The sequence below is a fragment of the Solea solea genome, chromosome 18, assembly GCF_958295425.1.
Source record: "Solea solea chromosome 18, fSolSol10.1, whole genome shotgun sequence".
Classification (NCBI taxonomy): domain Eukaryota; kingdom Metazoa; phylum Chordata; class Actinopteri; order Pleuronectiformes; family Soleidae; genus Solea; species Solea solea.
In genome coordinates this window covers 13,450,409-13,469,888 of record NC_081151.1, presented here as the reverse complement: position 1 = coordinate 13,469,888, position 19,480 = coordinate 13,450,409, and the positions used below count along the sequence as shown (strand labels likewise).

General features: G+C 39.4%; 1 protein-coding gene across 2 annotated transcripts; it reads right to left on the bottom strand.

Annotated features, from left to right (window-relative positions):
• Positions 1 to 4,395: 4,395 nt before the first annotated feature.
• vrk1 (VRK serine/threonine kinase 1) lies at positions 4,396 to 18,016 on the bottom strand. 2 transcript variants are annotated; one of them, XM_058614477.1, is made up of 13 exons: positions 17,792 to 18,016; positions 15,962 to 16,121; positions 15,508 to 15,563; positions 15,334 to 15,403; positions 14,643 to 14,730; positions 13,760 to 13,868; positions 12,761 to 12,853; positions 12,339 to 12,471; positions 11,623 to 11,743; positions 11,316 to 11,374; positions 8,050 to 8,219; positions 5,199 to 5,289; positions 4,396 to 4,895 (listed from the first exon to the last, which is right to left on the bottom strand). In XM_058614477.1, exons 2-13 carry the CDS (start codon positions 16,119 to 16,121, stop codon positions 4,732 to 4,734), a joined length of 1,314 nt encoding a protein of 437 aa, XP_058470460.1. In that variant the 5' UTR covers positions 17,792 to 18,016; the 3' UTR covers positions 4,396 to 4,731. The 2 variants fall into 2 exon arrangements, with proteins under 2 accessions (XP_058470460.1, XP_058470459.1); XM_058614476.1 differs by lacking the exon at positions 17,792 to 18,016 and adding an exon at positions 17,388 to 17,522.
• Positions 18,017 to 19,480: the final 1,464 nt, after the last annotated feature.

Here is a 19,480-nt window from a genome sequence, read left to right as displayed (position 1 = left end):
TACCTGCAATTCTCCAAAGGTGATGGCAGGCATGATAAAGTGTACACACACACACACACACACACACACACACACACACACATTTAATTTCATCTTCTCTGCTCTTCTTCTTTTTTTTCCCGTAGAAGAAGCAGCAGAGACACGGCGACTGAGACCAAGTGTGAAGAGTTTCTTTTAACTTTCACCGTCTATCCTATGAGCCAGTGTCGGCCCAAGCCTTTATGGGATGTTTGACTATTATTGGTACAAATGTAACACTGGGAAAGGCAATAATTATAGTTGTGTTATTTACACCAAACCAGTCTCCCAAGATTCAAGATTCAAGATTCAAGATTTCTTTATTGTCATACCAACACACATTAGACATGAGGTCAGAACGAAAATCAGTCTCTCCAGAACCCGGTCGGCCCAGCAATAAGAAGAATAAGAAAAGAAGAAATAAGAAATAAGAACCAACAGTTTAACTTAACAAAATATGAATTAAAAGAGATCAAACTTTAAACCTCTGGAGGTAAGGTGCTGTGCAAAAAAAGAATTTGGTGCAAGGGGGTGCAAGGGTGTGTTAGTGTTTTAACCTTAGAGGGCGGTAAAATTCATCTACACTTTCAAGTGTGGTGATACTGAACGTAGATTAAAGTACAAGTACACCTGTTTTTTTTTTTTCTTTTTCTAAAACCAAATAACTATTTAGATTTGGGCCACACCGTTGGTGCAGTGGTTAGTGCTCCTGCCTTTGCAGCAAAAAAACACGGGTTCGAGCCCCGGATGTGTGTGGGTTTCCTCCCACGGTCTAAAAAACATGCAGATTTGGGCCACAAACAACGGGAAAATAACATTAAAATGTAGGTTATTTGTATGTAATGAGGGAATAAACGCACATCGATATAATTTACTATTATTAAGTTATTTATTTCCTGTCACTATAACAAAATGATGTTAAATCACTGTGTTCTTTCTATGGACTTTGGTGCAGTTAAGAACAATTATTTTATTATTATAATAACAATAATAATAAAAAACACTCCTTAAAAAGCTGAAGTGCAGTGAGTGCTAAAGATGATCCACTTTCTTCTCGTGACTTGAATTCTTCTTCTGCTGAGTTTCCCAGCGGACCGGTCGCTCAGTAAAAAAGCATACGGTGTATTTGTGACGAGGGCACATGCTGTCTCAGGTTGTTGTGTTGTGATCTAAGCCCTGAACAGGAGTTACAGTGGAGTGACACAGTGGGAACACATGGACACTCATGACTCTGTACTCCCACACACCACATGCACAAACACAAAAAGCAAGCAAAGAACAGACAAAAGGAGAAGGGAGTACGCTGCTGCTGCTTTGCGAGGCGTAACGCGCCGCAGCAGATGTTCCGGCAAAACATCAACACTCACAAACGACAACAGGAAAAAAGACAACAACAAAAAAAACAACTCTTCACACACACACTGCACTATTGTGGAAGTTTTTATGGATCTGCTTCTCCTTCACACGCCTCCACTGCCTTTAATCAGCAGAGTTTGAATGTAAACATGTGAGTCGCTGCTCGGCACAGGTGTGGTTATCTTATGTCACTGTGGAGACAGTTTCATATTTGATTAAGATGAACTGAAGCGTCTCACCTGTATCTGTACATCGTCGGTCTTTACGCTGCACTGATACCACATGCACTGCAAAAACAACCTGACGAGAAATACTGTACGCCAAATATTATTACACTGATTTTAATTTTGTTTAAAGAAAAATAATCTGCCAATAGGGGAAGCAAAGTTTGCTTGTCTACTTAAATACTTAAGAAAATAGCTTGTAAATATGCAGCCACTTTCAGACTGTAAAGTTAGAACAATCACAGACTAAAACCAATTATTACACACACACAAAATACAGGCTATAGGGGATTTCTCTCAATAAACTGCCACATAAGAAACGAGGACGGCTGCTGGACATGCAGGGAGATGATTATATATGTGAACAGTCAGTTAAATGTCAAACTTCATTGGCTCTTTACATTACACACTCTGTCCATGTGTAGTCAAAGTGTAGTCAAAAAAAAAAAAACAGAAACTAAGAATCCAGCATCACAGGCCAAAAAATCCAATCAGAGCTAATGTATTTGACACAATGGTCTGTACTTAGATAAGACTATTCTACAGTCGTCAGGAGCAACATGGAGTTAAGTGTCTACCCAAGGACACACTGGCATTTAGACTAGCAGAGCACGGAATTTAACGCACAACCTTCCAGTTGAAAGACGACTCGGTCTACCACTAATTTTCTCTCTCTTTGTATCTGTCTGTCTGACTGTCTCTCTCTCTGACTCTTCTGTTTACAGCACATCTGTGACATCAGTGATGCAGGGGGAAAACAAACAGGGAAGAATAACCACTGACGATCGAAATGGTGTCAATCACTTTGTGTGGCTTCACCTGAAGTTTAAATTTCCGGGGATAGTCATTCATTTTAGTTTGTCGTTGTTGTTCATGATCTTATTCTGAATCAGACCTGTGTCGAGTAAATAGTATAAATAATCACCTGTATAACTAATAGGGCTGTCAATAGATTTTTTTTAGAAAACTCATATTTTGAAATGTGTTAATACAGATAAATGCTTTTCTTCTAATGACTGAATTAATGAGTAATCAGACAGTGTGTATTTGAGACACAGACACAGAACTCTGTGGTTTCTATCAAGTGCCAACCAGGTCATCTTAAAATAAAGGCTCAACATGGAAGACAGCCGTCCTGTCCTTAAAAAAAAAGGAAAATGGTACTTGAACACACCGTTCATGCAGAATCTCTTCTTTTCCTTCATGTGTGAACGTTTGGTCCTGCTGTTCCTACATTACACTTTACTTTTCACCACTTTGATCCCCTCCTGCCTCACCTCACCAAAACACTGACAATTGTCACAAACACAGGAAACCCACTGGCCAGGGAGACTGTTATTGGGTTATTGGCGCGTGGTCCCAGGGAGGGGATGGCATCCATATCATGAGCAGCGATTAGGCCACTGCTGTGAGGTTTTCACCCACCGCTGTCTCACCAATCGGAGCCCGATCCACAGCAAACACACGCATTGGCAACGACTGGCAGGCGGCACGGACAGTGGATAACACATCCATGCCGGGGGTGAAGATGTCTACCTTTCTCTACAAGCTGTGGGTAGTGTTGTGTTTAAGTGCTGTCCCTTTTCCCCTCCATCTCTCCAAACCCTCTCCCCCACACATCCATTTTAAGTCATTATGTACTACTGCCCCCTACTGTGGGATACGGGGCTGTGGTGGACCCGAGGTCACTCTCTGTTGGGTGGGGGAGGGAGCAGGGGATTCTTTACACATGAGGCTGGAACAATCGATGGAAAGACTGGTGGAGATGTCTTCCTTCGTGTGGATGGGAGATGGGGCGTGGGTGGGAGTGGCCCATCAGGGATGGTCAACGAGCTTGAGGACAGGGGTGGATAGTAAGAAGGAAGATGGACAGCTCGCCAGCAGCTTCTCATGTGTGAAATGTTCTGCAGTAGACTTCATGGTGTCAGAAATGATGATTGGACATGTTTCATAACAGTTTGACAAATATCTGTCAAAAAGACAAAAAAAATATCGTTTCTAATTATTTTTACTGCCTTTTCTGGAACACCTAATATTATTTTTGAAAGAAAAAAACAAAATGAATCAAAACATTGTTATTTAAAAACACATATGCATAAATCCTAAGTAAAAGCCTGGGGTAAAAATGAGCAAATTGATCTGGCAACCCAAAAACCCATCTGTGGGTCCTGAGCAAGTCAACCTTTGATTTTTCTCTTGATTTTTTTTGAAGTTTTCTGCACTCTACTTCGACCTCCGTGCTTGGTGTGTGTCTTGAGTCCCTCTACAGCTTTGGAGTACATATTTTTACAACACCACCGTAAACATCCATCCATCGTCTAATGCTTTACACCTGAGCAGGTGAACACAAACCGTGGAGCCAAGTCCACGCCTGGTGACATCTGTTTTGCATTCTTCTGTTTTTCAACTCTTATACTGTTTGTGTAGCTGATGTGTACTCATGTGTGGCCCTTTGCTTGGCCTGTCGTTTCCTCTTCGTCCAACAACAGTTTTCTCTGCTTACATTTCACCAGCTCTGCCATGATGAATGTCTAAAATAACGCTATCACTGCCTTGGCATTTCTGTTTCTCACAAGACTTCGCAAGACCTCCTGATTTTGAGGACTCCGGGTCAGAGGCTGACAAGTGAGTCCAAATGTAAGTGGTCATGAGTTGATCTTTGAATATCCATCCATCTTCTGCTGCTTTATCCTCCACCTGAGGGACGGTGGTGATGCTGTGCCAATCGGGGTACACCCTGAACAGACCGCCAGTCCATCACTGGGACATTTGCAAAAACCACCCATGATTGAATATATGAAAGAAAAACACCCTTGTCTTTATTTTGTGTTGTCAGTGGACAATAAAGCAAATCATTCATATTATACTGACTGTGTTCTGAATATACAACACTGACAAAGTGACCTCATAGGTCTTAGAATGACTATAATAACCTGACCTCATGGACAAATACATCAATTTAAAAAAAATAAAACAGAAGAACGATTTTATTTGTTCTTTATTTCAATGATTCTAACTTCAATCACCCAAAATACAACCATATTCATCAGTTGGATTAGGTAAAAAAATCATACCCTAAAATAGTTTTTTAATGATTTTACAGAGGATAGACGGAGTGCACAGAGGTGAATGTTTAATCGTTTCTTTTCTTGGGTCTGCCTCTTGATTTCTGGGCGAGTCCAGGTGTAGTCTGGGTTCCCGTCTCCACCAGTCTGGATTTGGGGTCACCCTGTTTTCCAGTTTTGGCTGCCTTTCTTGGTTTGGGAGTCTTTTTGGGACTTTTCACACCATTCGTATCTGCAGGGGAGAATTAATTTCAGTATCATTATTTTCCACTTACAAGACATGCAGAAAATAATTTGAAACTCCCCCAATACAAGAACTTTCATCAGGAACTAGGAACTTAAAAAGTAAGTATATCATTTCCCACTGAAGGGGAATTTTCCCCCTGATAATGATAGGAACCTTTTTGTTCAGCCATCCCTGGAAGTTACTGGCACTTTTGTTGGAAATGTAGGTTTAAACATTTTTCCCGTAACTGAACATTTACTTCCCGTAAACACTCATTTACATTTCTACATTTACTGTTAGCCATCGTACCTTTTGTCTTCGTAGCTCTCTTTTTCTTTGGGGAACTTTCCTCAGTCTCAGTCTCACTCTCTTCATCTGCTTTTTTTCTCTTGGTCACCTTCTGGAAGAAGGGGAAAATAAAAACATGAACAGTCAACAGGTGACCAACAGTCGTGTTGTGGGGACATGGGCCAAGTGCAGTCTGCTCTGCTATGCCTCTGCTTTTTCAGTCTACACAATTTAATTTCTAGACTTATAACCTAATGAAAGTATAGTACGACCACAAGGCTACAGCTGAAACTGTAGATTGAGAGATTTCAGTATGTTTGACAGACATTTAACGAGTTTAAAGCAGATTTGATCAATTACTGCTATGCTAAATCTAATTATCAAAGCAATTATGTTGGTCAGGATAATCCCATTAATAGTTTCACTGCTTTGACCAAACAACATTCCTGGTCCTCATCTCTCTTTCTGGTTTAATGTTCATCGCACAACCTATACAACAGAAAGTATTAACTATAAGTTATAGTTAATATATATTCTATAACTACAGAAACCAAGGTCATTGTGGTGTCTACTACAGAAGCAGAGAGAAATAGTGGCTCTGCACTCAACATAGACAAGCAAAACCTCTGTAGTACGTACCCGTCACAACAAAGCCTCTAAGATGAAGCTCCGCTCTCAGTCTGATCTATCACTTACCCCCTACCCCCAAATTCATTCTTGCCTCAATTTTGACAATTGCTACCTCATGATTACCATGTGGCACCTGCTGAGGTGAACAGATTGGCGGGATAATTACATACAATAACCAGCACAAGGGCCGGTAACCCTTCGGCTGGCAACACCACGTCCCCAGTGGTATTTCCCATATGCACAGAGAGCAAGAGAGGGGCAAAGACTGGAGGAGAGGTGAAGAGAAACAAGAAGATGGAAGTGGGAAACAAATAAGGTTGTTTTTTATCATCAATTCATTTGTTGAATATTTTCTTAATTAATGAATTGATGTCACAAACCACATCCTTTAATGATATTCAGTATACGTGTGTTTTTAATAGTGCTGTTAACTCCTTAACCCTCACAACAGAGCATTTCGGCTGCTTGTTTTCTATTACCATGTTTAAACATACAGTATATACAGAGGGTATAAGAATGTGCAATATAGATTGTTTTAGATCCTTTTTTTTTTCAGCACAACCAAGGCAATCCCAGGCATTTTCACCAACTATATAAACACACCTGAGCAAAAGGTACTAAAAATGTTTTAAAATCAGAAACAGAAAGAAAAGAAGTCTATTTTGTGACCTATAAACACACACCCTCAGGATGTCCATATAAGGAGTTGTGCATTATTCCCATGGCAAATTACCATGGGTTAATATTTGAGATTATAGGCTTCAAACTGTATTATTTTATTATATTTAAAATATTAAATGCATAAATAAGCAACTCACTGCTCCGCCTGTTGCAAAATTGCAAAATGTGGCTAAATGTAACGTGCCTCACATTTACACAATATAAAAGTACTAAAAGTGTAATAAATGCTTCATGTTGCAGTTCACACGTGACACAGCACAGAGCAGACATTTACTTCACTGGTGTTTCGGAATTGTTCCTCTCCACGTTTACACGCCAGTGCAAGGTTGTTAATGATCTCTTCGTTACTTGGTATAGCAGCTACAAGATTATGGGCTGTCTTTCATTCAATATATCCAAGTTTCATTGCATATATTCAGACTTTCATTCCATATATAATCAAAGTTTCATTCCATATATTCTTTAACAAATTTCCTGAATGGCATGCTATAAATCAAATTGTGAGCTGAAAATCACGGTTACTTGAGTTGGTCAGCAAAGTCATGTGCTGCATTCCATTTGTAGTCAGATCTAGGAATTTCCAAGGTCATGACCTTTTCACAGTAAATCAGTTGTAGACATGGTGCGTCATTCCCAAATCCGATGAAAAGGGAACGCAGTATTCTTACACCACACATCAGACAGTACTAGCTGTCGATCACACAGGTGTGCTACTGTCTATTTCCCTCTAAATGGGAACATAACATACACAAATGACATCATGTTCTATTGGAGAAGAGCTGAAAGTGGTGATTGAGACCATTAACTCCACAGGAAAGTATATACCAACATTATTAATTAACTAAGAAGTAAAAGCTCATTTGCACATTGACTTCAATTCAAACAAAACTTTTTGCAACCAACATCATGGCCCCTGGTGGATAACTGGTAATTTTGCTCCAACCCCTGGATTTCAGTCTACAGTGACAAATAACATGCCAACATTTCTTTAAAAGGAATAGGGCATAGAAAAAGCCTGATCATTTTGGAAATGTCAGCTATTAACCACAAAAACACATATTCCTAGCACTGGTCTGCTATACAGAAATAGCAGTTTTTGGAATGTCATAACAGACCAATTAGAAATGAGTATTCAACCACACTGAGTAATAAAATATAGAGGTAAAAGGACAGGCCATTATGGAGGATGTGCATAAACTGCAGCTTTATGCAGCCAATCTCCTTTTCTACCACATCCCAAAGGTGATCTACTACATCTACATTTGAAAAACATCCCTCACATCATGACTCACATCCCTCACATCATGACTTCACCACCAACATGGCCAGGTGCTGTTTGCTCATTGGCCATTACTCTCGATATAATATTGTAAGATGTAGACCTCAGTATTTTAAGTGCCTTGAGCTGTGTACAAATGAACTGAACTGAAGTTGGTGTGTACAGGTTTGTTTTACTTCAATCATTTTTCAATGCTGTGGTGTTCCTACTTCTGCGCAGTGTGTGTGTGTGTGTGTGTGTGTGTGTGTGTGTGTGTGTGTGTGTGTGTGTGTGTGTGTCTACCTTAGTAGGCGGTGCCACCGTTCCATTGACTGAGGTGAACTCAAGCTTGCCATCATCTTTAGTGTGAATGGTCTTCAGTCCGGTCTGCAGGATGGAGCGCAGCTTCTCGTAGGGCGGCCTGTCTTGGTATCCCAGAGACTTAACCTCCTCCATGAATTTCTGGATTTCATCTGCAGCTCAAACAAAATAACACAATGACCCTCCGGACAGACCTGGTATTAAACTATTAAACGGTCCAAATGCATTCTGAATGCGACCACAGATCTAATCGCAGAAACCCCATTTGGACGTGGTTTAAGGACACAACCTGTCCTGAGCTAATGACCATAGCTCTTTGGGAACCGAAATATGTTAAGAAGAGGGTTATTTTACTCTAATCAGCACTCATATGTTAATTTATTGGTAGCCAATGTCACAGTATTTTTTTTTTTCTAATTATTAATAGTTTAAGTGCAAGGACAGCTGTGATTCACTTAAGCTCCTCTCATATTTTCTCTGTCTCTCTCTCTCATGCACACACATACGACTCGCAAACATGCTGACAGCAGAATTGTCCGTACTATCAGACTTGTTAAAAACATTATTTTAGGCACATTTCAATGCCAGGTGTACACATCACTAAAGATGGATATTAATAACAAGTCTGAATGGGGCCAATTATGCTTATAAAAACAGAGCCTCCAATCGGACTCTCACCATGCAAGTATCTTTCTGTAATTTCTTTTCTCCATGTCCATATTTTGTTCTGTGGTTTTAGGTTGTTTAAGTGTGCTTGTATGGGGTGTAAATACATAATCATTGTCACCTGTATGCCTATAACATGCAGGAGAGAGAGAGAGAGAGGCACAACCTCAATAAAAACATGGATGCAAGTGAAAAAAAGAGTTGATCTACTTAACATAAGGCTCATCTATTAAAATCTATGCCTGCTTAAGTGTATGCTCTTTTTTCTGATGTCACCTACTGACATGTGTTTACTGAGCACTTCTCTCTCTCTCAATTCAGGCACAGGGAGTATATAGGATGCTGACCCAAGTGCTCCCTCATTCGGTTAGTAAAGTGCTTAACTGCAAATTTTTGCAATGGGAGACTTAATAATAATAACAATAACTCTGGATGGACATCAACGTCCTCTCTTCACATTAAAGACTACAGTGCAAACACACTTATTTCACCACAATGCACTACTATAATCTCAGCATCGTCATGCTTAATCTGGTTTCTTTTCCAGACTTGGCATCGTAAGCACAGTTGCAACCAACAGTTCAGTTGCGCTCACCAGAGAAGGAAGGACATGTGACGCTTCATGCTTGACTCCTCTGCCTGAACCGAAACACTGCCAACGCTAAAATAGCAACTCTTACCACAGACACTGAGACGACAAACATCAAAGTCTCCGTTTACAGCTGCTACTCAAATGTAACTTTTCCACTACATGGTCCCGCCATGCCTCGCCTCAACTCGGCGCTGCTTGACTCTACACGGGTTGGTTGGTTTTCCATTACAGTAGTACCTCCTCAACGTGGGTGGGGTCATCACAGCATGGCTGCATAAAACGACACACACAAACTAGTAACTAGTGACTTGTAAGGCAGCTACTTTCAATGTACTGAATCATTAGAATCAGTTAATTAAAAAATGAGTTCAGAACAGACTCAGTCTGACACAGGCACTGAACTGAAATACAGCGGCAGGGGTCGTGATGCGGCTCGTCACTTGCCGGCTTTCAGCAGTGCTGTCGCTATATACACCAGACTCCAGAGGATTTGTAAGTCTTTGTAATTTATCTAGTTTGGCATTGTTCGGTTTGATTCTTGTGTCGGACGTCTTGCTCATGCCTCTTGCAGTGACGGCACTCTGACCAATCAGTGGCCGACGTATCAGCTCAGCTCGCTTGAAACCTCGCCAGAGCAGGTACTAAAAAAAGTACCATCACAAATAGAAAAGCAAAAAAGCCGTGCCGAAGCGAGTTGATCATGTAGTAGAAAAGTGGCATTTGCTACACAGTGAGTTGTTGGCTTATTGTTCTTACAAGAACAAAGTAGGCCTCCCAGTGGAAGATTATTAATAGATAAGGGTAGAGATAAATTTAAGTTGTCATTTACTTTACCAGGACCAAAACATGCGTGTGCACATGTTTGTTGAGTATGTTACTTTGGCCCTAACCTTTTTTTGATTAATGCTGCAGCAGAATGGGTTTGACCTAGTTGTGTGATGAGCTTTCAGCTGAGAAAAGGCACATTAAGACAGTGGGGGTGAAACAACAGTATTGTAATACTGGGCCATTAAGCAGAGGGGGCTTATTGGTGGATTTTTACTGATGTTATTCATGGCCATGACAAGTTTAATTTCAATCTTGAGTTTATCACTCTGTGTATTAGTAGTAGTTTATGATAAGTAATCTAAACAGACCACAACCTATAGCTCTTGAGTCACGTGAACATCACGCATTGATATGTGATTACTGCTGGGCGGTATACCAGTTCATGCTGAAATCCAGTATTTATTGTTTAAATTATGTGAATTTTTCACATACCACTAGAGCTGCAACTAACGATTATTTTCATAATCGATTAATCTGTCCATTATTTTCTCGATTAATCGTTTGGTCCATAAAATATCAGAAAACCTTATCGTTCATCAAACCTGATGATGATGATGTTCTCAAATGTCTTGTTTTGTCCACAAACCAAAATGATTAACTTTTATTGATTTCTGTTATCCAGAGCAAATAAATGAAGAAAATACTCACATTTAAGAACCTTAAACAATCAGAAATCTTGTTTTAATCATCAAAAAAGCTTCAAACCAATTAATCGATTATCAAAATAGTTGTTAATTCATTAAGTAATCGATTAATCAATTAATTGTTTCAGCTCTACGTACCACTTTGTGAAATATGAGATAAGCGTGTTGCTGCATTGCTTGCTAGCAAATGCGCTATTATGTTTTCGTGTGCTTGCTTTATCATAAAAAAGCAAACAGGTCATGTAGAAACAGTTCACACTACTATTGGGGGAGCTCAGTGGCAGAGTTGTCTTTTAACTTGAAGGTTGTGGGTCCGATCCCCAGCATCGCTAGTCTACATACCAAGACACATAACATCATGTTGCTGCCGATGGCAGCTTGTCAATGGGTATGATACAAACGTGCTGCACATGGACAAGCTGTATGAAAGAGTGGGTGAATGGCATAACTGTAGTGTAAAGCAGCATTGAGTGGTCATCAAGACAAAAAAGCGCTATACAAAATTGTGTCTTCCTCACCTGGCTTGTCTTGTGTAGAGAAGCACTTGATCATAAACTGGGAGATGTTTTCTTGACACCTGTAAGGAAGAAACAAGATTGAAACTTGATTACTTTTCCTGCAGATTAATATGAGTGAATGGGACTGCTTTGTGAATATCTACAACAATTTCAATGATAATAAGTACGACAGACTCCAAACTTGTCTTTTGACACTTCAGCAACACAAGACAGATCTACAGTACAGTGGTCCTGCCACTTCAGCATTCATTGGGTGCTGGAGTGCTGGAGGTAAACTAATTGGTAAAAGCAGCTGTTTCTCTCTCACTTGATTTTGGAGTCTCTGACATAGAGGGGGTCCTGCAGCTTGTCCTCCCATGGCAGTTGGCCACACAACCACTGGACCATACAGTACCACAGGATCTCCAGGTCACTCCGTCTAGAAGGAGCTGAAGGTGACAACCACATCAGCAGCAGTGGCAAACACTGTCAATGTCCTTCAATATCCCTAACATTTGTAGATGTTGACCTATGGGTAAGCACTGCCCCTTAAATGACTCATGGAAAAACAGAGCCTGGGTTGGAGTTTGGATGAAAACACAAAGAAGTGACCATAAAAAGTTACAAAAGTGGATTCTTCTGCTCAGAAACACTGGCTGTTCAGCAGTTTAATGGCTACTTGTCCCCAACTGACAGTATTACTTCACAGAGCCTGCTTGCAGATGAGGGACACACCATACAAATGTGTGCAAAGACCAAACAGATGCAGAATGATAACCAACAAAATAACCAAAATGTATGCACTGCAGTTTTAACCAGGGGTAGATTTTATTTGGTGAGCCTTTTGTTAAGTCTCTAAAATCTGTTTAGTAAACATTGGTAGTACTCCGCAGAATCAGGACTGACTATTATACTTCAGCACCTTTCAATTTAATCACAATTTGTCCCTCCCTTTACTAATATACATAAATAAAAATAAAGGCCTACACATACACTACTAATATAATATACAAAAAACTAATATAAACTAGTAAAACTACCTACATGCTCCTTTATGGGCGTCAATGCTTGTGAACTCGATGGTACCATCGTGACATCTCTTGGGGTCTTCCTTGTACTCTTTGTTGACACCGTCGGGTGAGTACCTGTATGCCAGTCCATAATCTACTAAGTAAACCTACAGTTCACAAAAACAATGATTCAGGCATGCATACAGACATGCACAAAAGAAAAGCATGCTTATACATGAATACAGACATGCAGTATGTGTGATGATTCTAGAAATTACAACATACAGCAGTAATTGCAAGCCAGAGATCTAAGAACAAACTTTAAAAGCAGATTATTGCACAGTTTGGAATACAAATTATATTTGTACTTACTGGCTCCAAGGGATGAGTACAGCATTTCCTTTACATTTATCCATTAATGGAAATAACAATCATCAAGCTTTAACCTGGACTGACCTGGTTGGGATCACTGTGGCTCAACATGAGGTTGGATGCTTTAATGTCTGCGTGCACATACTCATGGTCATGGGTGAACTCCAGAATATCCAGCTAAACAATCAAAAAAAAAAACATTTCATTGAATTCTAAATGTGCAATATGCAAACATACCACTAAACAAATATATTGTAAACAGTGACGTTACACTCTTCTGCACTGTTATCGAGCCTACGTTTCCGTAGCTAGTCTGCCCGTGGCATTTGAATACCACAGAAAATTATCATAAACATGTTGTGTTCAAAAGGGAATGCTGACCCTGTTTACAAGACAAACATATGTGAACACCCCACTGTCATATTTATGACCTGCTACCAAAGTTTTCTGACAGCTCAGAGTTCAGGATGTCTTGTATACGATGTGAAAGTCTAATTACAAGTTTACAAGTTCCCTGAATGCAGCGCTTGATACAGCGAGTAACAGAACGGAGTTCAAAGCATACAGCTAAAGGTGACTGCCTGGATTAGTGTCCACAGAGAGCTTGATCTTTGACCAAAAGGCTTCAGACAAGGAGCGAGACAGCATCAGGGTTAATAATGGACAGGCATTTCCAGGAAAGAGAGCTCTACAAGTTGCCAAAATGACTAAGGGGTAGTTCAGCTCCTAGACTCATCCATTATGCTGGATGTCTGTTTTAATTGCTGACCAGCTAGAATACGAAAACACACAGAAGCACAATAGCTTTAAAAGATAAACAAATGTTGCTGTTGTTGGGGATGTCGTGACAACCAGTATTTCAATAAAAAGTAATTAAAGAACTTCACCTCTGTTTTTTCCAGGCAGAGAGCAGGTTTTTTGAATTGTCATTAATAAATGATTAATGATGTAAAAACAAAATTCCTGCATGCACCATCTTGAGGGTTCAACAACCTGTACTTGTACCACAAACTGTGAGTTCACTACCTGTTGTGTGCCACTCCTAAAGGTTCAAGAAAAATAAAAATAAAAATAATGACCAACCAGACGAAGGCCGAGCTGCAGAACCAGTTTTCTGGAGAACCTCTTTCCACATTCTTGAAACTTCTTCTGTAGATCTGTGCCAAGCCTGTCAATAACCATGAACCTGTACCTGAAAGGCACAAAAATCATGAGATCAACATCTTACATCTGAAGGGTCAGACAAGCCCTAGTACTTATACTGTCGCATTTCTAGTCGTACTGATCAGATTATAATCAGCCTTTTCCAGACCACGGAGAAAAATATTCACTAGACAGTTCCCAAAATGTGTGATTGTGTCTGCAAACAAAAAAGGCAGTTAATCTCACATATTACTGTTTTTATAAGGACCTTCAAACATCTTAAAAATCTATTTAAGGAAATCATTAGTGTGATCATTATGTGATCCTCTAACCCAGAAGATAACATGCTAAATCTATGTTACTTAATGTTGTTTCATATAGTATAAATATAAAATATATAATATAAAACTGCATTTCATATTAAGTGCATTTTATATATTTATTTAATTTTAAACCGTGAGCTTATTAAATGTATTTGCATAATTGACAATATAAAAAAAATAAAATGCAAGACAAAAAATGCTTTGTGCCAGATTTATCTACCTTGTGGCTAATTTTCATCTGTATGCCGCTGATACTTCTATGTGCTGTTCACGTAACTATTTTGTCTATAAAGTTGTATAAATTATAAAGCACAGGAAATACATTTGCATTGCAGTGATTCTATAAACTTTTTTTTTATTAGTTGTACATTCCCAGCATGTTGTACTTCTTCTACCTTAAGTAAAACCTAGTCGCACAGTAAGGTCCGTTTATATTGAAACACTGACAAAAAAAAGAGAGTGGAAATGTGAATGAGAGTTTTTTTTGGTCAAAGTTTTACCTTTTCCCTCCTTTCTCATGCAGACCTGAGCCCCAGTACCTGGGAACTCCCAGGTGTTTCAGCTTGTGAGACTTGATCCAGGTTTGAACTGCAAGACAAGAGGACATTTTGAAAATCTGGCTACATTTTCCTATAAGGTCTGTATATACATCTATGAAAAGCAAATTACATAAAGTCACTTTGATTAAAGAAACGTCCTGTGAACATAGTGCTAACTGGTGGTGCTGTGTGTGGGTGATAGCTGTGATACTCAGAGTAATAAAAGTATAATTCTGTGTGTGTGCTGTTGTGGTGAGGGGGGCTGTAAGCTAATCTGCTGCTGGGACAAATATTTACCAACAACGTGAGATTCCAGCATGAATAAAATATGAGCCTTTGGTTCCTTAGTAATATAGCAGCTAATTGTCAGGGGAGATTGACATTTGGATTGTTATTATATAAAATGCAAAGCTGTGGCCTGGGGGCCAACGTCGCCTCTACCAAAAGATTCCATTCCTCTGTATGTGGCCTCCCATGCCTCTGTTACATGACTGTCTTGTTTAATTAAGAAAGTAAGCTTTCTTTATTTGTTTGCCCTGGTGGTGAGAGACTGTTGTGCTATGATCACAGGGCTAACTTTGATTTGGTGTGAATGTGTGTGTTGTGTTATATTGTGTGTTATGTGTGTGCTTGTGCGTGTTCAGTAGCTTACTTAGATCAGGCTTTGCAGCTCGCATGTAAAACTTAAGCTCAGAGAACAGTGGTCCATTTTCACTGGGCTCCTGTTGACAAAAACACAAAGTACATTGGGCAACCCACTTGATTGGCATTGTGATGGATAGTGAAATCACCACGCCCCTCATGTTTTTAGGATGTTTAATCTTACCACTTTGATGACATAGCGAGCATCGGCACCGACGGATTTTGCAGAATCTTCATTAGCTAGAGTACAAGAAAAAGAACAAAGTGCTTTTTAGAAATCACCAAAATGCCTTGTGCAGTAGAATGTTGCAATTACATACACAGGCCCTCTGCGGGTCAGGTTAATTTGGTTAACTTTTAAAGGTTCATTGTGTAAACTTTATGTGGAATTACTTTAATTTGGTAAAAGTTTAAATAAATTAATTATATATGTTTTTATTTGTGTGCAATCACCTGTTTGTATGAATATTTTTGGCTCAACATTGGCCACCATGTTTTTACAGCAGCCCATAATGGATGAACTAAGTTTTTATGCTAAATGAAGGCTATATACATTCAAGGTTGTCCAACACTCTCAAATGTTTATAGAGCTGGTTGGATAGATGTAGCCTTTGTAAAAAGTACCTTCTTTTCCTTACCTAAATAAAGGAGACCAAACCCTCCCTGGCCGATTGGGATCCCCAGTTTCCAGGCCTTCTTCCTGGTGTCAGTGAGGACTTCTCCAGGTGGGAACTCCTCTGCCAGATTCCTTTTAGCTGGTGCTCTGCCCTTGCCTGCTGCCTTGGCCTTAGGGGGCATCTGAAATGTACAGTCACACATGTCTGTTAGTGGTATTCCATCCCCCACAGACCCCCACTACCATGAGTGACCTTAGGATGTTTAAGCTTGATTCCCACTCCATTGATTGACAATCCTGATAATTTCATTTGAAAAAAAACATAATGAGTTGCACATTTTGTTTTTTCTGTCAATGTATGTTGCACCCAGGCTTTAGCCCCCACAAGTTGATTTTTTTTTTTGCTCCAATGCAAAGGAATACAGTACACTGTGCCATGTTAAAGTGACACGTTCACACAACATTCTGATTAAGACAAGACATAACAGGATTTGTGTTCAAATGAACTAATTGTGTCTTAAAACAACACTAAAAGGTAAATATAAAGAATCAAATTGACTGTCCTTGTGTTGTTTTAACAGTGCTAGACTGTTTTGCTATGTACTGTATATGAATCACAAAACAATTTAATGAAACCGTGTCTGTATTTCCCAATTAATGACACATTTAAAATGCATTAAATTGACTCCTTTGGTGTTACTTGTCAGATTTTATTACATTACATTACATGTCATTTAGCAGACACTTTTATCCAAAGCAACTTTGGAAGATTTGGATTTGTATAGTACATTCAGTGTGGGATCAGACCACAGCATTTTAGAGTGTGTGCATTATGAATTACTAACTACTATTTAAATTTCCCCCTTGTTTCAATACACACAAATATGAGAAATGGTTGGGAAGGAAAAGTCATGGGAGAGAGAGAGAGAAAGAGAGACTGTTACACGATCCAACTGTTTCCATTATATGTCTATCACTGTTGATTTCGACTGATATTCGAACAATATGAAGCAACAAACAGGTGTTTAATTCCAGGTGTGGGTACTGTGGTAAACAAATGTATTAAATGTATCCCTAGGATTTTTAGGGCCTGGTCACACACACACTTAAAAGTACAGCTAGCTAAATCATCTAAATGCTGCGATACATGGTTTCATATGTGATGCCCCACTTTACCCCACAGCGTAACGCAATAATAATTGTATTACACAGTCATTACTAGTACAGTTAATCACAGTACATTCACCTGGAGGCAAAATAGGTCTGTAAAACCGCCAAGTTAGCTAGGTAGAGAAGCAAAAGACGTTAGGCTCTTGTAAACGCTGGTTAACTACAAAGCTAACGAAGCTAAGGTTGTCTGTCGTTAGCTGCAGCGTAACGCCCCACTCCACTGAACCACTGCGGTTACAAACGACCGTCACGCGTTTAGTGAATCTGTAAATCCTCACCTTTACTTTGTTGTTTATCAGCAACTGGGGTCTTAACTGCGTCAGGAACGAAATTCCCGCAAAACTACCGGTAAGGAAGTGACGTCACTCAATGTTGCCACTCTATTGGTACCGTCGAGTACGCCCATGTGAAGTCACGTGACTGAGAGCTAGTGACGATGCCTGCATCAGACAGACGATCCTTTCTCGCCTGAGTCATTTATATTTCATATGGCACGGGTCAACATTTAAAAAAAAAAGAATGGTTTGAAATTACATGAAGGATTATAATTATAATAATAACAATAATAATAGTAAATAATAATTTAATTATTATTACTATCCAAATTAAAAACTGTGTTTGGCTGACATAACAGACCATATGAAGTTACTTTCCTCTGATTTATTAGTCTATTATTTCTCACCTTATGTTTTCCTGTATGTGTGTCGATGACTAACTGCTCCAAAAGCTCACTGGAATCCACTGATGTAACTTTCACCTAATAATTTCCATCCAGCTGTATACTAAGGGTTGTAATGCTTCTGTCCACAGTTCAAAGCTCTTAATCAGCAGTTTAGAGTTCCTCTTATACAAATAATAATTTGTGGCAGGCTATATAACACATCCTTCTTCCTCTTCTTCTAATTTCTGCCAGGCTGTACACTGAGAGGTGTAATGTTGCCCTCCACAGTTTGAAGTTCTTATTCACAGTCATCACAGTTCAAAGCCCTGACACACAGTTCAAAGTTCTTTATCACAGTTCAAAGTTCTTCAGTGAAGCTCCATCCTCTCATCTCTTCAGCCTCACCCTCTTCTCATCCTCCCATAAGCATAACCTTTACCCATTTATGTTTTTATTTAACCTTACTTTTGACAGCTTGAGACAGTGCTCAGTCATTTTTATTTCACCTGATTTCATTCTATTAGTGTCTGAGATTGCAGCTGAGTTTGAACATGAATTGAAGATAGGATGAAGGATATACTGTATTCAGTAGTTAGCTATAGGCAAATAGACTAGCTTATTGCCTATAGCCAGAGCTGTTGCAACAGGAATGGCAGACAAGGAAATTGCCTAGGGCCCCAAGTTAGGGGTGGTGGTTAACGGACAACTGATGCTGCTAAATTGAAATTACACGGAAACACACATGGCCACCTGTAATTGCAACAATAGGCAGACATACAGAAATGTATGCCTTAAGAATCTATAAACTCTATAAACTAAAAGTCTGCTATTATTTGCCTTGTGAATTGTAACTCCGTGTTGTTTGTTAATTAAGTGTTCTTTTGATGTATGTAAAACATGTTAAAAGAAGAGGTCAGTATATGAGGTCAATTCATATCGAGGTTCGATACGCCCTGTTCAATACCCAATGGCAAACAACGGTATTTCGGTATGTTTTGGCCCGTCACAAAACTTTGTACAGCCATGCATGCTGTGAGATTAGATCCACTCAGGAGCAGAGACATGAGAGCAGCATTGCACTGTTCAGGCTCAGTGCCACGCTCTGCTCATGCCGCCTTCAGAGCCAATCAGAACGTTGCTGAATTTCCCTGGAGCCAATCAGCGCTCCACATGCAAATGCTGAGTGTTGCCTGAACAGTGCAGAAACAAGATGTTGAGCATGTGTGCAAACCTCTTTTTTATTCAAACAAGTATACATTACAATGTATATAATCACAGAAACAGACATAATGAAGAAAGCCAGGGCGACTAAGGAAATAAAATAAAAGTTTTCATCAATCAAACAGACCAATCCACCTCCAAACACAAGAAGAGGAAAAGACATCGACAAAGATAGTAACAGTGATAGCCTTGCTTGAGTTAGCAAGTGTAACATAGTATGTTATTCCACTTAACTTCCACGTTATTGCCATAATGTAACGTTCATGTTATATATCTGTATATCTATATCTGTATGAAGTATGGTTCTCCGGTGCCATCTAGGTAGCAGGTAAATGCAAGTGCCTTAGGCCATTGCCAGTTCTATGAGAGCTGTGCCCAAGGTAAGTCACATCACTGTGTACAAATATTATGTATTAATATAAACTGTATGAGCATATTAGAACTATTAACCATAGTTTTTATGAGAGAGTTGTTGTACGCTTAAGTATT